Below are 19,010 nucleotides of genomic sequence, written 5' to 3'. Positions count from 1 at the left end.
TTTTAACAACGTACTCTCTCTCTCTGTCCCCTCAGTGTGTGTATTCCGAGTGGGATGAGGATTCGCGGAAAGCGTTGGATTTAATCCGCGTACGTGTAAACGATTGAGTAAGATTTACCGGCGGTGTGCGGTCGAAAAATCATTCGGGTCGCTGCGCGCGTCGCGTCGCGCCGGCAATATCGGGGCTTTTAATTGAATACGCGTGTTACCGTGTTTTCCGGGGATTTCCCGGATTCCGGAATAATAACGCGGCTCATCGGCGCCCCCGATAATTATTTCGCACTCGACCCGGTTATCGGCTCGAAAATTCGCGCTAATTCCGCTCGCGTGGCCCCCTCTCCACAAATGACGCTCGCTCCATTGGTCGGGGGCCTCGTTAACCCGGAAATTGCGTTTCGAAACACCGCTTCTCTAATCTTCCCCCTCCACCCTCCTTCTGTCGCTCCCACCCGGACGCGCCGGGAACGACAATTGTCGGCGGCGCAGGAAGGAAGGGGGTTAATCCAATGGCTCGATCTCCGAGAAGCAGATCCGCCGTAATCGTAATCCGGTTCTCTCTAACATTGCACAACGGTCTGATCGCGATTATTCTCAAATATCGCTCGCGTGTTTCGCGGACCAAGAATGCCAAGAAGAAAAAGGTCTCGTTTCTGGCTAATATTTTTTTTTTACACTTTAATTATATTTTACCATTTTTTTGCGATGTTAATTTTACTTTGCTCGCTTTTTTCTGCAAACGATTTCGTTGCGACATCGCGATCTCGTTTTTTATTATTTATCGGCCAGTTGAAAACTCTTCTCTTCAAGGGAACACTATCGTCGTCGTCGTCGTCGTCGTCGTCGTCGTCGAGGATGGCTGAGAGATATCGAAGTCACAGACACATCCGGAAGTTTCGAGTCTACAGTTAACAACGTTAATGAAGTGCACTTAAACTTCACAGATTACGTCGGACACTCGCGGATATCCCACCGAGAATCCTTTTACTACCCTACTTTCACGGGGGCGCTTTAAAAGCCACCGAGAGAATTCGGCTTCGCTGCCGCCGTCCGGAGAGACCGAAAAAGCATCGCCCGCCGTTGCCTATTTAAAATTTCATACTCCTAACTGCAGTAAAAATATCTTCATGTACGCGAACGGCTCTTGAAGATATGTATACTCGACTCTTTCGGATCGATACCGCGCTTACACCGGGGTACATATTTATGAGGGGTAATGCGCTGAATTATTGCGAGATTCGCTTAGAACTCAGTTACACGTAGTCTGAGAAAATGGTGATCAAAATACTTAAAGTCGACGTATTTATGAAAAAGTCGACAAAGACTTCGCAACTTCCTTTTACTAAACTTTAAAAACGCGACTAAAGTCTCACGTGTTGTTTCTCCTTTTTTCCCTGTCACGTGACTTTACTTCGGTCACGTTTTTAAAAACAAAGCGTGCTTCGTTGCGCGTGCATCTTGATTCGCGCGACGCGAATCGAGAAACGTTTCAATCAGCGTCGAGATAAAAGTGGCAGCAATCAATATCGAGAGAATCGATTGTGATTATTTACGCAAGATTTTTTCCGGTAGATCTTATGTCTCATTTTTGTCAAAAATTTATATAAAAAATATTAAAATACAAATTGTTGTAGTGTGTATTTATATTCGAAGCATTATATAATCGCGTTTAAGTCATCGCGATCAAATTCCTCATAAAGTTACACGGAAAAGAAAGATTTGCTAGAATAGCAAGAAATTAGTTACTATACGGCCGGCAAAGAAACATTTGTTAATTAAGTTTAGTAAAAATTTTTTGCTTTGCCAACAAAACATTTTGTTGATGAAACAAAAAATTTCGTAGGGTTAACCATTTTTTTTGCTGCTACCATATAATAGCAAAACTTTTTTTTTCCGTGCACAATAACATTATAATGAGATCATTTTTTTTTTTTTTTTTACAAAAATTATCAATCTACAACAAATTGTAATACGTACAACATAAAAACTCCGACCGCTCTTTCCTCGATAGAGCTTCTTTTTTAAACGAAATCGTCACTCGTGCATGCTTACTTTAAACCATTTCGGTCTTTTATCCAAGGAAACCGCCGCATTAGGGAAGCGTCCTTGGTCCAAGTCTAACGAACCCCTCGTGAGGTTCTCTTTTCTCTCTCTCTTTTTTTTTTTTATAATAGGCTCGTCGATAGAGGGTACGCACGACCACGCGATTAGGGCGACCCTCCTGTGCCCCCGGTACGCTTCGACGATCACGCACGAACGATAGCAATCCCCCGCTTAATCTCGCGGAGATAAATAAGAGATCGAGCGAGAGAGAACAGATCGCGAACACACAGGGGTGAGAGAGGAGGGAGAATGTCGACGTGTTTCCCCGGTTTACTCGTGAGTTTTCTCGGACTCGAACGAGCGTCACGTTTCCACGCTCCACGTTTCTCGGGAATTTTGTGCCATTACCAGCCGGAGATATTGCGCGAACCGCGGAAAAGAACGCTGGATTTACTACGACCCGGCAGATGGTCGCGCGCGCGCGCGTTTTTTTTTTCTTCTTCTTCTTCTTATTCCCACTCCCGCTGCTGTCCGCGGACGGTCCGTCGCGGAACAAAACTGCGAGCGGAAATGCGAGTTTTCTCTTGTTTTTTTTTTACCATTGTCGCCGCGCTTGTTGGATTACCGCTCGTAGAGACCGTGTAAATGGGACGCGAGTGGGTCTTTTTATTAATCTTTATAAGCTTCCGAGTCGAGAGAAATGAAATTATACACGTACGCGCTCGAGATTCTGATTTCTAGAGAGAAACCTGTGTAATTTTTCATAATTATCGCAAGATGTTTTTTTTTTTCGCGTGTTTAAACATATCAATGCAAATTCTATTCAAGGAAGAGCTCCATACGTAAGTCTCGCAGATACGCAGCCACTTTTTTTAAATTTCAACAAAGAATTCTTCGCATAATATACGACCTTTTTTTCCCTCCCCCCTCTCTCCCATTGTGCCGCGGGATATAAACTCGGGGGGGTAATCTTAAATAAAAATACAACGGACTCTTTTTATAATTAGACGCAAAAGTGGAAAAGTTGTGCTCTTTATCTGTAATTTACACTCAGCGGAGGTAATAAAGTGCTGAATTTTTACCAGCATTCCGCGGGAATCCCTTAAATCCGTGCGGAACATTTTGAAGAGCGCGAAAGAGAGAGAGAGAGAGAGAGAAAAAGAGAGAGGAACTTTACACGATAGCGGCATTTAACGAGCTGGTTGCGAACATTTTTCGTTGTTACACAAATGTGTACGACGGTTGCGTACAACAACGCGGCGCGATTCCGTCCGAAAACTAAACTTTCAAGCCGCAATGTACTTTTTCCAAAGCAGTGGGACGGGGGAGGGGGGAAAAAAACCGGAACTTATATCCTCCGAAATCCCCGCTGCGTTATTGTCAACGAGCGAGCGGAATACATGGACTTTACACTACTTCCTCTCTGAAACTTGATATCTTTTCATATAACGTGGCTCTCTATGGTATCAAACGTGCCCTCGTGAGAGATTATTTTGCAGCAACTCCCTTCTCCCCCCCCCCCGTTGACAATGTATTCTCTCTCAACACTTTTACAAAAATAAATTTTTCACAGAATATATTTCAAATCAAATATAACATATGTATTTTTCGTAACTCGCGTAAAACCTTTCGGTTTTTTTTTTTAATATTTTGCTTTAAAACATAAAATGTGTGTGTGTGTGTAACTTGTATTTTTTGAAATTAAATCTTTTTAACATGCGCATTTTTGAAACTCGATCGAGGAAAGAGAATAATCCGATTTTTTTTCATTCCGCAAAAGTTCAAGCCACGCTAAATCATCTCGTAATTTTTCGTGAGGTCGCAACTGTAACTTCGTCGACTGAATTTTTACGAAGAAATACTCTCTCGCCTCTCCAACTTTCGTAAAAAAAATTACGTTCTCAAACTTTGTTCTTTACGCCCTCTTGATCAATAGCCGAATAATGGAGTACAAGTGATTTACTGCTAATCATATAAAATGCCGGCGGCGCTTATTGGATTTTTTTTTTATTTCCTCCCTCCCCCTCTTTTCCCCCTCATCCGAGAAGAAAAAGACGATCCTAACAGTATTCTGAAAATGTGCGCTCTCTCTCTCTCTCTCGCACTCTCGACGCTTCTTTTTCTTTTATACGTACCCTACAAGCCTAACACTCGCACCCGCGACCATCTTTCTTCCTAACAGCACCTCCGGCTGTAATTTGTGGAGAACAAGAACTTCCCGGAGAGGCATTGAACAACTTTTATAAATGTTTTTTGCGTGAGCTGGTGATACTTTACCTTGCTCTCTCTCTCTCTCTCTATCTATCTATCTATCTCTCTCGCATTATCGCTTTTTGAAGATGATACAGGGATGCGCAAAAAAAGATACACAAGAATCTCTACGTATACCTACCTTCGTGTTTCTACAAATTTCCGATGTCACGATACGAACGAACTTTTTCAAGATGTGCGTGTGAAGTTTGTAAAAATCTTCCTAAAAATGTAAATTAAAAAAAACTAGGTTCAACAATTGCAGCAAAAATAACATTAAACCACGTTGGACTTTTAAATAATCTTTTTAAGCCTAGTTGTTTTTTCTTAATATTGCTCGTTTAAAATTTTTAAGAAATTTTTTTTAGATACATTATATCTTTATATTGTATTCATTTATTGCCAAGTAAAAGTGTGCGCGATAAGAGAGTTGCACTCATTTATTATTTCCCCTCTTCAAACTACGTCAACTTTTTTTGTGTGTAGCTTTATTTATAGTAATCTTCTCTCAGTAATCTTAAAGACCAAAAAACGTCTTATTTCTCCCGCGACTTTATCTGGCAACATCTAAGCTGCGAGACGATTATTCGCGAAACGAATGACAAGACATTTCTCAATGTCCGCGAGACTTTATCCAAACGGGGGTTTGGCGCCATAATCGACGGTAAGAGCACCGCGCCATCGGTGATATCCGTCGCATATCCGTCGCCGTCAGAAAAACGGTGAGGTGAAAAAAAAACAAAAAAAAAAAAAAAAAAAAAAAAAAAAAAGAAAAATGAGGGAAATCGATTAGCCCTAAGCGCGCGCGGGCGTTCCTCCTCCAATCTCCGAATCGAATTAAGCGCCGTGCTTGAACGAACTTAAGAGGCAAAGGCGATATAAAATAACGCTCGAAGGGGAAAAATGATCTCCCGCGCGCCGCAACCGCGACAGCTAATTGCTTTCGTTAAAGAGACACGTCCGCGTTTTGGACGTGTGTCTTTCTTCGCGCCGTTCGAGAGCTGCGCGATCTCTCTCCTTTCCTCCTCGTATCACTCGGATCACCTCCTTGCTGTCTTCTTTTTTTTTTCTTCTTCTTCTTCTTCTTCTTACCCCCAGACGTCGCCCGTCGCAATTTGCGGTAGCCGGCGTAACGGCGGGGCAGAACTTCCTGAAGAGCTGTTGTAAAAGTTTCGGATCAAATGAACGAAAAACGGCGAGCAAGAGAAGGAGAGAGAGAACCTGTGCGAGGGGGGGAGGGAAACCACGGCGGGTTCTCGCGCGAGCGTAACACTCACGCGCGCGCACAGATCTCTTTAAACTTTACCTTCAAACTTTAAAAGTCGTAGCTTCTATTCAATTTTTTAGTTTTCAATACTTCATTGATATCAAAATTAAAACAAAACAAAAAAAAAACAAAAAAACAAAAAAACGATCTGTAATGCTTCTTGTTAACGCATTCTCGTATCTTTCGATACTCTGTAAAAAAAAAAAAAAAAAAAGAAGGGATTTCCGCACGCAAAAGTACCCTTAATCCAGTATCAGCGGGAAACTGTAAGAGGGCGGGGGGTGAGAGAAGAACGGACGGGAGGAGGATGTGGAGTACGAGGGGTCGCGCGAATATGGCTCGTCGTGCGGGCGTTTTCGTTGCATTTTATTGATCCGATACAGAGTCGTAAATGGTACAATCGGCAAATTCATCGGCGGTACAATCGATATAGTCATATATGTATATGTATATATATACACTTATGTACATAGAGTGCCGGAAGGCGCGCGCTTGCAACAACAATGCAACGTCCGGCGCAGAAATAACGCTTCCGGGTTATCGTTACATCGGGAAAATAACGAGAAATCGAGCGCGAGGACCGAGAGTGCGTGTGCGTGTGCGCGTGTGTGTGTGTGTATGTATGCGTGTGTGCGCGCCTGTCCTCCTGACCATTGAGAGATACAAAGTCGTAAAAAAGAACCAGCGACAAACACGGATGTGGAGAGAAGGGTGGGGGGTGGGGGAGTGGGAGTGGGAGCGAGAAACAATGGAGCGAGAATGGGGATAAAAAACAGATAAAAAGGATGTCATTTGAGGTGTTTCCTATGGGAGACTAGAAAACGTATACTCGATTTCGTTATTATTGTGATACGCTAAAGTCGCGGGGGGGGGCAGCACTTCTATTTAATTTATCTTATTACGCCTTAACCCTAACGCTTTTATATAATGGAGCTTAACTTAACTACACGAACTCGATTACACTTATATTAGTGTGCGTCGATATGGATAATGGAACGGGACGATCCGCGTCACGAGCGAGGATCCCCGTCCGTCGATCGTGCGAGCCGAGCACGGGAAGAGAAAAAATTGTCCGATCAGCGTGTTTCCGAAACCAAGCCAAGCTCTTTTCGCTCCTTCGTTTCGTACGACAATTATCAGACCTTACCGTATATATAATTTTCCCTCTGTCTCCGTCTCCTCTCTGTCCGATCGCGCTTCGTCAGCGCTCGATCGGAAGCTCAAATGCGAAATTTCGCTCGGTCGTTAACAGTTTCAGCACCGCGAATTTCATCGAACTTGCTGCTCTCTCGATTGTGTGTGTTTTAATTCGATCGAGTTTTAACAGTCGCTCGTCCATCACACTCGAGAGATAAATCAGATTTTAAATCGTGCGCGTTTACGCAAGCAGTTACGATTTTTTTACATACATACTTGGTTTGATGTTTTCGTTCGCGTATCGCCGGATATCAATAATCGAATTATTTCTCGAAGAACTTTCATTTTCTTCGCGGAAAAGAGAGATGCGCTTCTTCCGTCGAGACACATTATCCGGGCGATGAGCGCGGCGCACGTTTACGTGACAGCAGGTGCTGAAAAAGTTAATCACGCGATCGGCAAAAACCGCGGAATACCGTCCGGTGGGACTGATCATCAACTTTCTTCTCGCTGACTACCTGAAGCGCGCAAGCGGAGAAGGCTGTCCTTCCCGATGCTCTCCATCAGTCCTTCAACGTGCTTTTCGCACAGTCTCTCTCTCTCTCTCTCTCTCTCTTTCCGACTCTATTCCCCGGAGTAAGAAGTTACCCCGAGAACCGTTGCTCGTCGAGAGAGTATCGAGAAAGACTGCTGAAGTAAGACGATACTTCTAGTAGTTGGGCGGGTATGTATGTATGTATGTACGTGTACACATCAAAAAACGATGAATTTCGCGTGAGAGACTTTTTTTTTCGCGGCGAATTTTTGTCTTGCGACGCGATTTCACGACGAACCGAGTTCGCACATTGTGCGAAAAAATCTAGAGTCTGAAAAAACAAAAGCACTCACTTTCGTAATTAAATGTTAATTACACATTTTTTTTTTTTTTTTTCAAAATAATTACTTCCCACTAGATTGTTCAAACCGCGACCTTTCGATCGCTTCTACTTCCGAAACGCGATAAACCTTAACGAAGTTTGCCCGACACCTCGGCCGGGCTGTGTTTGTGCTAGTTTGAATAATGTCGTCTTCCGAGAACTGATCGCTTCATCTTCGGTTAAGCGTTCGGCAATTTCTCCGAGTACACCGTCTCTTTCTCGATCGTGGTCGTCTCGGTAAGTGTAGACAGAAGGAGTTAAGAGTTATTTGATCGAAACGCCGACCCTCGGAGAAGAAGCGCGCGCGCGCGCGCGCGTTAAGTCTTTCTCGAGATAATTCGTCGGAGTGAAAAGAAACAGCATTTTAAAAAGTGTGCGCGTAGAAAAAAAAAATATCTTCTGCTTTTACAGCGCGCGCGCGCGGTATAAATAGAGAACGAACTAATTTTCACACAACGAAGGGGAGAATCTTCATCTCGGAGCTTTCTCCGTCTCTTTCGACGGTGAATTGTTTTTTTTTTACATATTTACGTAACGCTTGCGCGTGAATTATTTTTTTTTCAGTCTCATCTTGGAATAAAAGCAGTCGTTTTCTCTTGACGATGCTTCTCGCGCGCTGCGTTTCGGCGTACGCGGCGAGTTTGACTTGACTAATTGTCGATTTCGCGCGGCCGCGAAAGTAATTCAGAAATTCTACTTAGAGAGAGTCCCAGGTTTCAAAAAGGTCAACAATTTGCGCCCTCCCTCGGCGCAAAACCCTTATCCGCCGAAGTTTTCCGAAACCTGTTGAATCGTTTTATTCCCTCACGGGCAACCCCCTTTTGTGTCCGGATAAATAGCGCGAGGTAAATTTTACACCCGGATTAAACGCGTCCTCGGTACAATGAAAGTTTTTAATTGCACGGAGACAAGATATTAACTAGGAAATATAATTCCTAATTTTATTCGTACGCGATTAATGATATTTAATCGCGGAAAGAGTGTGTCGTTGAAAATTACGTTTCCGCAAAGAATATCGCGTCCCTGAATCTCCGAGAAATAATTAAAGCATCGCGCTTAACTACTACGCTTTCGTTTCGCCGGGGGTGTACACATTTTGCAAAACAAAAACAAAACTCCTCTCGCGGTAAGGATCGTTAAAAATCATTGCGATTCAAGACGCCATCGTCGTGCGAAAGAGGATTAAAAAAAAAAAAAAACAACTCGAAGTTACAATCGCTCTATAGGCTCTTTCTCGGATGATCTGTCGACTAATTAACGTCGACCTCCAACGTCGGGCTCTCCTCGACGATCTTCTCCAGCAGCTGGCCCGATTCGAAGTCCCTGCACCTGTCGTGCACGGCGTACACGTTCGAACTTACGGGCGAATCGATCTCCTGCGCCAAGCCTTTCTTGAGGACGTTAAGGTACCCCTAGCTCTGAATCATGTCGCTGACGTATTCCTCGTGAAGCGCGAGCAGATGACGCGGCACGTCCAGAGCGGTGTGAAGGGTCACGGTGACGCCGCGATTCAGACTAACCGCCGGATAAAAGACGCCGTATAGATCGCGGAACGCGATACCGCCCTGCGGCTGATCGTTGACGAAGAATCGCAGCGTGTGCGTGGTGTCCAGATCGAGCAGCACGCCGACGGTCGAACCCTGTTGAACGCCACCCTCCGTCCGTTGCGCGTGATGGCCGCCGTGCATGAACCACGATCGCTGTCGGTCGATGTACATACTCCAACCTTTGTCGTCCTTACCTGCGGACAGATTTGCAAAGTTTTTTTGCACGGGACCGTCTTCGCGGAAGAGAACATTTTTGTTTGGACAGTTACACAAATATTAGGAATGCGAGATATGGACGAGATATGGATCGGATTGAAAAACGACGCTTTAATGCGTGAAGGGTTCTCGGTTCAATCAGCAAATGCGTTGCAATTTGTCTCGAATGCCGATGCTCCGCTGTGTTTTTGTTTTTTCTTCTCGAAACAATTGCGCGAAAGAGAGAAATAGAAATAAATTATTAGGCAACCACATTGAATTACATATAGTTCAGCGAGCGAGGAATATTTCAGGAAGAGGCTAAGAGGTTGCGGACCCTCTGTTCCATAAATCCCCATCAGGTTCATTAAGCTGAGCGCGCGCGGTCTCCGGATTTCATCGGCTCTAAAAGCGTTGACCCGGATTCACGTGTGTCCAAGGGTTAAAACCTTTATATATCCTCTCTTCTATCCGATAGGTTGCAACAATCCACGCGATCGCGCATTTTCCGATTCCGAAGCGAAATATCTTCTTGGCCGCGCCAAGTCGTCGTTTCCCTCCCGTTCAAGGTTACACATGCGGACGAAAGGAGAGCAAGAGAAAGGGAAAGAGCGAGAGAGAGAGAGAGAGAGAAAGGAAGAAACAAGAGGAAAATACATACGTCTCTCGCTCACGAACTTCCGAACAAACCAGGGATCTCCGGAGTGTAACGGGTGGCGCATGAATATTTCATCGGCGCCGGATAAACCGCACGACATTTTCCGCTTCGGGGAGAAGGAAGGAGGAAAAGAGAGGAGAGAGCGAATAAGAGGAGGGCGGGGGGGAGGATAGAGTTTGAGAACTTACCCAGCATCTGATCGCGCGACACGTCGGCCCGAGCGATACCGAAGGCCGGATCGGTGTCACTATGGTATCGATCGATGGTCAGCTCCCAGTAGTGCACGCCCCGCGAAAAGCCGACGCTCGAGAGAACCACGCGATGCTCGTAGCCCTCGCAGGACGCGCTCATCGCGTCCTCGGATATGGACACTTCCTGCGGTATGCCGGTCGCACCGGTGGCCCACGAAAACCACGCTACTGCAAAACCAGAGAAAAGGGAAGGGGGACGAGGGGAGATGTGGCTCCCCCCGATTGTAGCTCCGATTAATATTCCGCGGACTAGGGATCCGCGCTTAACGAACTACACGTTCGGCTGCGCGCGCGCGCGCGCGCAAGAGAGAGAGAGAAAGTGCGACGGCGTAGTATCGAGTGCCCCGGATTATTGGAAATTCGCCGCTGCTTGCCGTCGCCGTCGTCGCACTCGATGTTAATAACGACGTGACGGGATTGTGGAATCTTAATATTAGAAAGTATAGAAACGCGGGCCAGAAGGGATCTGATTTTCTATGCGGCTAAATAAATGAAGAAGAATTTGATATACGTATGGAGGTCAAAACGCGATCGCGAAAATCTCCGCGAGTGAGGAAGAAGCTTGGTCTTTTCCGTATGAATTTTTGCATATAATTTAATATCTCTCGGAGATGGATGGGATCTGACGCGAGACGAGGAGCGTATCGTCGAAGCGAGCTTGATATAAATTTTTTTTTACATCTCGCCCGAAATGTATCGAGTTACTCGCGATTCGAAATAATGCGCGATAAAACGTCTCTTTTCTTTGATTGTTACATTTATAATCGCGCGATATCGTATTTCGCGCGGACGCGCATTATGCGACAAAAAGAAAAATTCAACGCTAAAATCAAAAGAGAAAACAAATTCACGCGTACTTTTTTACTTGCAAAACTAAATCTATTCAAATTTTCTACTTTAATTATTGTAAACGTTGTAAACATTTACATATTATTGTAAATTAACATTGTAAGCATTTACATGCACAACACACGCGTGATGTTGAAATAAATAAAAAAAAAAAAAAAAAAAAAAAAAACAAAACCAAAAAAAACAAAACAAAATTCTCTCCGAGGAAAAACCGTTTTTCTGCGGCGACACACAAAAGTAAAACCGTCTCATAGTGGTCATTTGTAATTGTCGACCGCATTATTCCGGANAAACTAAATCTATTCAAATTTTCTACTTTAATTATTGTAAACGTTGTAAACATTTACATATTATTGTAAATTAACATTGTAAGCATTTACATGCAAAACAGTAGCGTGAATTAGAAATAAATAAAAAAAAAAAAAAAAAAAAAAAAAAAAAAAAAAAAAAGGGCAAACGAAATTTCTCTCCGAGGAAAAACCGTTTTTCTGCGGCGACACACAAAAGTAAAACCGTCTCATAGTGGTCATTTGTAATTGTCGACCGCATTATTCCGGAAACGCCACATGGTAGACACACTCTATCGCGCGCGGCCATTTCGCGTGTACGTCCCCCTGTGCCCCCTTGCCGCCCGTCCATCTCATCGATCACGCGATCGCGTCGCGGAAAAAAAACCAGACTGGAAAAATCGACGTCGCTCACGATCGTTCGTCTTCCACGCGACACCGACGCCAATTTTCCAGCCGAGGCCTTCGCGCGAGCGCGCGTTTAGTCGAGAAAAGAATTAAAAGAAAAAAAAAAGAGAGAGAAAAGAATCTCACCCTCCGCTGTCTGAAGTCCGATCAGCTCCGAGTACTCGCCCTCGCCCGCGCTGTTGAACGCCCGCACCCTGGCGTTGTAGAGCGAGTTGAAATGCAGCCCGTCAACCGTGCAGATAGTCTCGCGGCCGCAGTACACTTCCTGCGAATCAGATTTCAAACGTGGACACTCACGTAAATTTGCGGCAACCATTGAAAAAACTGGATAGATTTCCTTTGCTTTGATTTGGGAGGGAAAGCGAAACATATTTTCGCAGAAAAACATTTATCGACTGTGTGTGGGAGAGAGTCGTGTTTTTTTTTTTTTTTTTTTTTTTTATGTCAAAATTCTTATTTTTTACGCGAAAAGAAGAAAATAAATACTCGCGGTGTAAGGGTAGCGAGTGAAAATTGCTGTTGCCCACCAATCTCTCGGCGCAGTGGATGAGCGAAAATAACGGATAAGCAAGATTTACCCGTCATGTCGAGTTTCCTGAAAGAAGCGGCAAGTCAATATCGATTGGCCGACCGACAGATAAACAAGCGAGATACGTCGTTATCAGATTCACGTCGAAAGCAATTTCTTGCGGTGAAATATTCGATTCGAACAATTTTACTTCGAGAGATGTAGTTTTTTGTTTTCACATACAAGTGTGAAAAATGCACGTGTGTGTGTGTGTGTGCGCGCGCGCGTTTCTTGATTATTACAAAGTAAATGTAAACGTAACCGAATTAAAATCTCGCGTTTTCTTCAGATCGAGTTTCACGCTCTGCGAAATTAATTCTGGACAAATATGCAAATTTACCGACAAACTTGATCCTTTCTATGTTGTCTGTCGGAGAAGCGATTCGCCGTAAGCTCGAGGCTTTCCGCAAGCGGAACGCGAGAACAACGACGAGTAAAACGGAAACCAGAAACCCGGGGAAACCCGAGGCGTTGGTCGTGCCGCGCGTGAACGAGCTCGATTTAAATATTAAAAGGAGAGGAGAGATCCCTCGATGGCCGCCGCGAGAGGAGAACTACGCCGGTGATAGGCGAATGGGTCCGGAGAAAGGGACCGCCGCGGCAAGGACGAAAAGAGAGAGGGAGAGAGAGAGAGAGAGAGAGAGCGTCGACAATGAGGACGATTTATATTCGCGGTATCGCTCAGTTCGTTAACGAGCGCCGTATCGCAACGCCGCCAGGTACATTATTAACGAAGCATGAAAATTTAGACGCGCGGCGATTTGCAAGCCCGCGACTTTGAGAGAGAAAGAGAGAGAGAGAGAGAGAAGCGAACACACGTACGTGATATTCGCGGGCAATTTCGCCGCGAATTTTACAACATTTTGTGCATTCCGACCGAAAACTCTTGTAAAACGTTGAAAAAAAGATCGGCGCGCGATCTCTCGCGTGACTTTTGTGAATATTTAAACTTGAATTAGACGCGTAAAACAACTGCGCGATATAAAATACTTATGCGCGAATAAATCTACGCTTTATACACACACACACACACACGCACTATCAATTCGAAGCTTTTTCTCGACTTTTTACTCGTCTTCTCGCGCGATAGCCGGGAGACAAAGTTCCCAGGCGGTGAAACTACCCTCTCGCGCGAACCGCGGGGGGATAGAATCGCTCCTCCCCCCACATTAATATCGCGGATTATGTGGCAAACGACGGTTCGAACTGGCGCCATTTGATAAAAACTTCTAATGAACGGAACGATATCGCTGGGGGCACTTAATAATTACCTCCGTCGGAGAGAATCGCTCATTTCTCACGTGTAAGCCCCGGAAATCGTCGGTATTACGGATTTCAATTAACGGGCACGATATTTTTTTTTATTTTTTATTTCCGCGAAAACGTCTCAATTCGCAAACTGCCTTCGCGATGAATACGAAACGAAGGATTTAACTCGGGGAAAACACGTGAAAATGAGTTTTATTGTATTACGCGCGCGCGCGCGTTTCAATGTATAATCTGCTTATGCGCAGCTAATTGGAGAGATTATCGGTGTTTTGAACGCGCGAGGTAAAACGGATTAATGTAGCGAGGAGTAAAACTCTGCCTTTCATTCGGATACGTTAAATTTCGAAATTGTTCAAATCCCGTCCCGTAAATTTCCGTTCTGCGAAACCCGCTTTTTATCCCCGTCGACTTTTATTGGCGGCTTGTGCGCGCGCGCGCGCGAGCGCTACTTAGGGTTGAATTATTAGCCGTAATCGTTACAACCACGTTTCCAGGGTGCTCCGCTCTGCTGCCACCCGCGTTTACGATCAATAAAACCCGAAAGACGGCGTCGTCCCGGACTAAAGTCCGGTCGGAGAATAAATTGTGTCTCCTTTCTCACTCTCCGATCCGACGGAAAAACGAGAGCAGAGAGAGAGAGAGTCCGTAACGGAGACTTTTACGAAGAGAGATGTTCGCGCGGATTCGCGCGCGTCTCGGATGTACAGCTACGCAGCTCGTAACAAAAATCTCTATATACGAGAAGAACATAAAGTTTACGGTCAATCGGCATCGATATGTTCATTTTGCGGCGCGCGCACAGAGAACAAATTTCTATCCAACTGCCGCTTTATATGATCTTCCATCGTCCGTTCCCTCTATAATCCTCTCTCTCTCTCTCGTCACGACTCCTCCGCGTTTTCACGTTACGATAATAGAACGATGTGATCTTTCGACAAATTGAAGAGAAAATCTTTATCTCTGCACATCTCTGCGATTTTATTGACGCGGATTATTCCCCGGATACATAGATCTGTTGTCTGTATATAAGATGATGATTCGATACGTAGCGCGCTTCTTATACAAAGCAAAAATCATTTAACGCTTTTATCGATCTTCACGTTACACGCAATCCCGCGGAGTATAAACAAAGTAGTCGAGCAGAAAGCTATTGTGGAAAGAATTTTAACGACCGCATTTTCACACACACACACACACGGGAACTTACATCTTCCTTCCCCCTCGGGTTACACCGTCACGTTTATAGTTCAGCGTGTACAGCCAATCTTTTAGAGTTTCTCGCCACGTTCGTGCAGTTTTGTCTCTTTTTTTTTTTTTTTTTTTTGCCACTATTTTCGATTCTAGGAGTAACTTTCTTTTGCTCGAGCGCGCGAGAAGACCCTCCCCCCCTCCACCCCGGTGTCTTAACTTACGGGAACTGACTGTGCTAGCCATCACGCTGCGCGATGAAAGGCGCTTTATTGTAATATATATATATATATATATGTATATACATTGATAAGGCAATTTGTTATCAAATTAAATTTATCAACTCCTAAAGTAAAACAGATGCAAAACATAAAAGAAAACAACAATTTACGCGAAACGCAGTTTTCTCTTCGCTAGTAAAAACACGGTTTTAACGCGCGCGCGCGCGCAACAATATTTACCGATGCAAGGAAACGAGTGAAATTATTATTTCGCGGGAAAAATAAATATTGAATATGTTATATTTGCCGTCAGTTCGTGTCGCGGGAAAAACAAAATCGACGAGAAAAAAAAAACGTCGCGATAACATCCCGAAGTGTCCCGTTGTCGGGGCAAAAGCCGCGTATATCGCTGACGGCGATATACACTCGGAGAAGTGCCCTGGTAAAGAAACACCGGGGGACCGAACGTCGGCGAGGAAACAAGCGCGATGAAAAGATCCGAGACGGGAGTGAAGTGTCATCGAAGAAGATTCGCAGGGCGCGATCTCGAAGAAAAGCTTCGAGATCCGCGCGTCCGACAGCTCGTCGCCTCTTCTCTCGAAGGAGAAGCGACGAGAATACAATTTCTTAGATACACATATATATATGTATATACTATATATAGATATCTGTCGAGATGTGTGTTTATACTCACTCTGAATTCTCCGCCGCAGCCATCGTCCAGTTCCAAGAGATAGCCCTCGATGGCCGGACCCCTCTGTCCGGCGCAGCCTATAATTCCGTGTCCAGGTGGCGGCTGCCAGGCAACAGTGACGCTGTTGTTCTCGGCGCTGCACTCTTCGGGGATCAGCAGAGGCGCTCCGGGTGCTAGAAAATGCGTACGAATCGATTTGAACAGACGCTTCGCGCGTCGCGCTGTAATCGCAGGTGTTGCGAGATCACAGAAATAATAAAAAAAAAAGTAAAATAAGAAATATCGTTTAAATGCAAATCGATAAAGTAATTAGTAAATAAAACAGTAGAGAAAATAAAAACAAAATTGCTTCAAAACAGAAAAAACCGTTCGACATCTTCTTCGGCAGCGATTATTATATTGCGCACATATAAAACTAAAAACGCGTGTAATATTTTTTTTTTCTAGATAAATTTCTTAATTATATTATTTAAAATATACATAAACTTGTTTGCGGCAAAGAATGCGATAAAAAGAGAAATTCATTTATCGCGCGATACGAAAGACTTTGCGCGTTTGTTCTCTCGCGAGAGGAACAAACTTGCGCGAGGGCGCGGACGATAAATCGGTTAGTGTGTACCGGTTTAACGACGAAAGCTTTCAATTCTGAAATTTTCCGCCTCAGTGGAACTTTGTACACACTTAAGAAGTTCTTCAGGTAAGTAGTTAAGCATTTTGCATGTTCGCAGCGAAAGGATTGAGGTGAGGGTATTTAACTTTGCAAATTTCGAGTCGGGCGAAGTTTGCTTGTAAGTCACTTTACTAACAGAGGTAAGTCTGGTAAGTAAAAAGAAAATTTTGTGTCTTGCAAATAAGATTAAGATGAAATATATAATAAGCGAAAAGAGAGAAACGTCTTCGATAATATATATATATATATACGAATGATGAATGGGAGTTATAGCAGAAAACGCGAAGAGATTCCGTGAAAAATAAAATACATTCGCACACGAAAGTGGTTTTCGTGTCGAGAGACAGGAGGATTTTAATCGCCACCGATTAATTTCAATCACGTGCGTCGCGGCTCTAATACTCGAATCCCCAATCCCCGATTTTGACCCGAAGTCGGCTTGTCGGCGATGACCTTCGGCGGCAATACTTGTGCGATTTAAACGGGACTCTCTAAATCCGTCGTGGAGTTTCCCAACGACAACGACAACGACGACGACGACGACGACGAAATGGGACTCGGTCGTTGCCGCGCGACCGCACGATCTCTCGTTCTGACTACGTAGCTGTACCTTGGTAAGGCACAAGTTGTGAAGGCACAAATTACTCGCGCGCTCAGATTTCTGTCCCACGCGGAAATGCGCATCGGCGCGAAACGGCAATTATTCAATCTGCTGCGCACCAAAGCGTTCCTTCGATAAGACACGAGAATTGATCCTTCGAGAAAATTTCATTCGTAAATCTGATAAACAATTGCTCGTTATAATAACGTATATGTTTTCCTCGTTATAAACTGCAATATGAGGTACGCAAAGAGATAGAGATAGAAAGAGAGAGAGAGAGAAATGCTATCATTTCAAAAACCTTCCACCCGCGCAAACGTTCTGTTTTTATCAAACATTGCGAATAATCTCGATCGACTCGTCTCTCTCGCAAGAGATTAATCTCTCAAGATAAATCTAAGATTAGATCGTTTGAAATAAATAAGTGCTCTGATCATATTTTGGACGTGCATTATAAACCCCAGACGTTACGGTAGTCCGCTTTCGGGAGCGTTAACGCGAGCTTCACGGCATGTCGGTGCGGTTGTTGGTGCTTTTGCATGCAATTATCTGGCTTTCAGTGGAAGCCCGTCGCGTCGCTACGCGAGTCGTCCGCTCGTCGGTTAACTTGTATGGCATGCTAATACTGAAAGCATTCTCTCTCTCTGTCTCTCTCTCTCTCTCTCTCCCTTTGCGCGCTATTCACCGTGCAATTTCGCACAAACTTATCTCGAAAGCGTTCTCCGACGCGATCCGACTCCCCTGTCCGTTTCGGTCGTCGATTCCGGATGTGCCAGCAACATAATTCGATCGTCGGACGGTCGTCGTCGCCGATCTATCGTGAAGTAAACACGCGAAGAAAACGAAAAAGACGAGAGAGAAGATCCGGGACGTTTGGCAGAACGCACGTCGAGATGCGCAGTCGACTGGGAGGAGGGGAAAAAAAAAAAAAAGGAGAAATACGAAAAGTTCCAAGACGCGACCTTCTTGCCGCGTCGATTGACATCGATAAGTCGCAAAGAATCGCGGATCCAGTCGATTCTTGCGGACAGAATAGCTATTCTACCGTGTATATCCGCGATATATTTCCTAGCCGCTTTAAAGCCGATCTCCTTTCTCCTTTGTGACAAGTCTGCGACAAGTATTCCGTTCAATTCCGATCTTAAATTGGATCGAGTCCGCTCTCGAGAATAAATAGAAAAACGACGGACCAGAGAGAGAGAGAGAGAGAGATCAATGGCGATTGGGATCCGCGCATTGAAAATACGCGCGTCCTTCGCGGAATAAAAAAATAAAAAAAAATAAAAAAACAAGTTCAATGGCGTCGCCATATGCGTTCGCAAATAAAAGAGCGCTCTTTTCTCTCAATTTTGCGCTTGAATATTTGATTAAGATATTCGACGGATTCGGCGGAATTGTTTGTTGAGAATTGAATGAGATTGTGAGAAACGCGTGGGTGAGCACGCGGCCGAATGTGGCACGCGACTAATATGCTCGGCAAAAACACACATCTCTCTCACACTTCTCTCTGTGTGAAACACACAACCTAGAATATCATCCCTAAATATATCCCAAAGTCGACTCGGAGTAGCGAATTTCGGAAGCGTTGCGCCGCGGAAGTTTATATATAGAGAACTGTTAATTGTATTTAATACGTTTCAACACACGCGGACAACAACGCACAAAACGGTAGTCCGGAATATTGTTTCGCCTTGCTTGTAGCTTCAAGGCTTGAACATGTGTATGCATAATTAACCGGCTTCCACGCTTGACAGCGAATCGTCACGGAGTTCAGCGTATATACATCCTTGCGCGGTGCGCCGTCCGTTTCGCTCCGCGAAACGCTCAGGAGATATCCCTGCGGTATGTTTCGCGTTATGGAATTAGGCTAATGGCCACTGACTGTTGCACGTATAAACCGTGTTCCACATTCCCCTATCGGGGATCGTCTTTAATGCAAATTTCATTTCCCGATGAGGAGCGAGAATCCCCCGCATTTAATTGCGACGTCGCC

The 19,010-nt window shown here is 44.6% G+C and overlaps 1 protein-coding gene across 1 annotated transcript in view; it reads right to left on the bottom strand.

The window, feature by feature from the left end:
* Window positions 1-7,621: 7,621 nt before the first annotated feature.
* The window catches only part of LOC109855472 (E3 ubiquitin-protein ligase TRIM9), a 95,209-nt gene continuing 83,820 nt past the window's right edge, over window positions 7,622-19,010 (bottom strand). The window contains exons 6-9 of the mRNA XM_020429752.1: window positions 15,747-15,919; window positions 11,933-12,071; window positions 10,200-10,430; window positions 7,622-9,352 (exon numbers count right to left, since the gene is read on the bottom strand). Coding sequence (XP_020285341.1) covers window positions 9,024-9,352; window positions 10,200-10,430; window positions 11,933-12,071; window positions 15,747-15,919 — 872 coding nt within the window. The 3' untranslated portion in view covers window positions 7,622-9,023. The remainder of the gene's footprint in view (window positions 9,353-10,199; window positions 10,431-11,932; window positions 12,072-15,746; window positions 15,920-19,010) is intronic.

Source organism: Pseudomyrmex gracilis, unplaced genomic scaffold, assembly GCF_002006095.1.
Source record: "Pseudomyrmex gracilis isolate BER0280 unplaced genomic scaffold, ASM200609v1 scaffold_90, whole genome shotgun sequence".
In the NCBI taxonomy this organism is placed as follows: Eukaryota; Metazoa; Arthropoda; class Insecta; order Hymenoptera; family Formicidae; genus Pseudomyrmex; species Pseudomyrmex gracilis.
The sequence above is the reverse complement of the archived record's forward strand: the minus strand, read 5'-3'. Positions and strand labels throughout refer to the sequence as shown.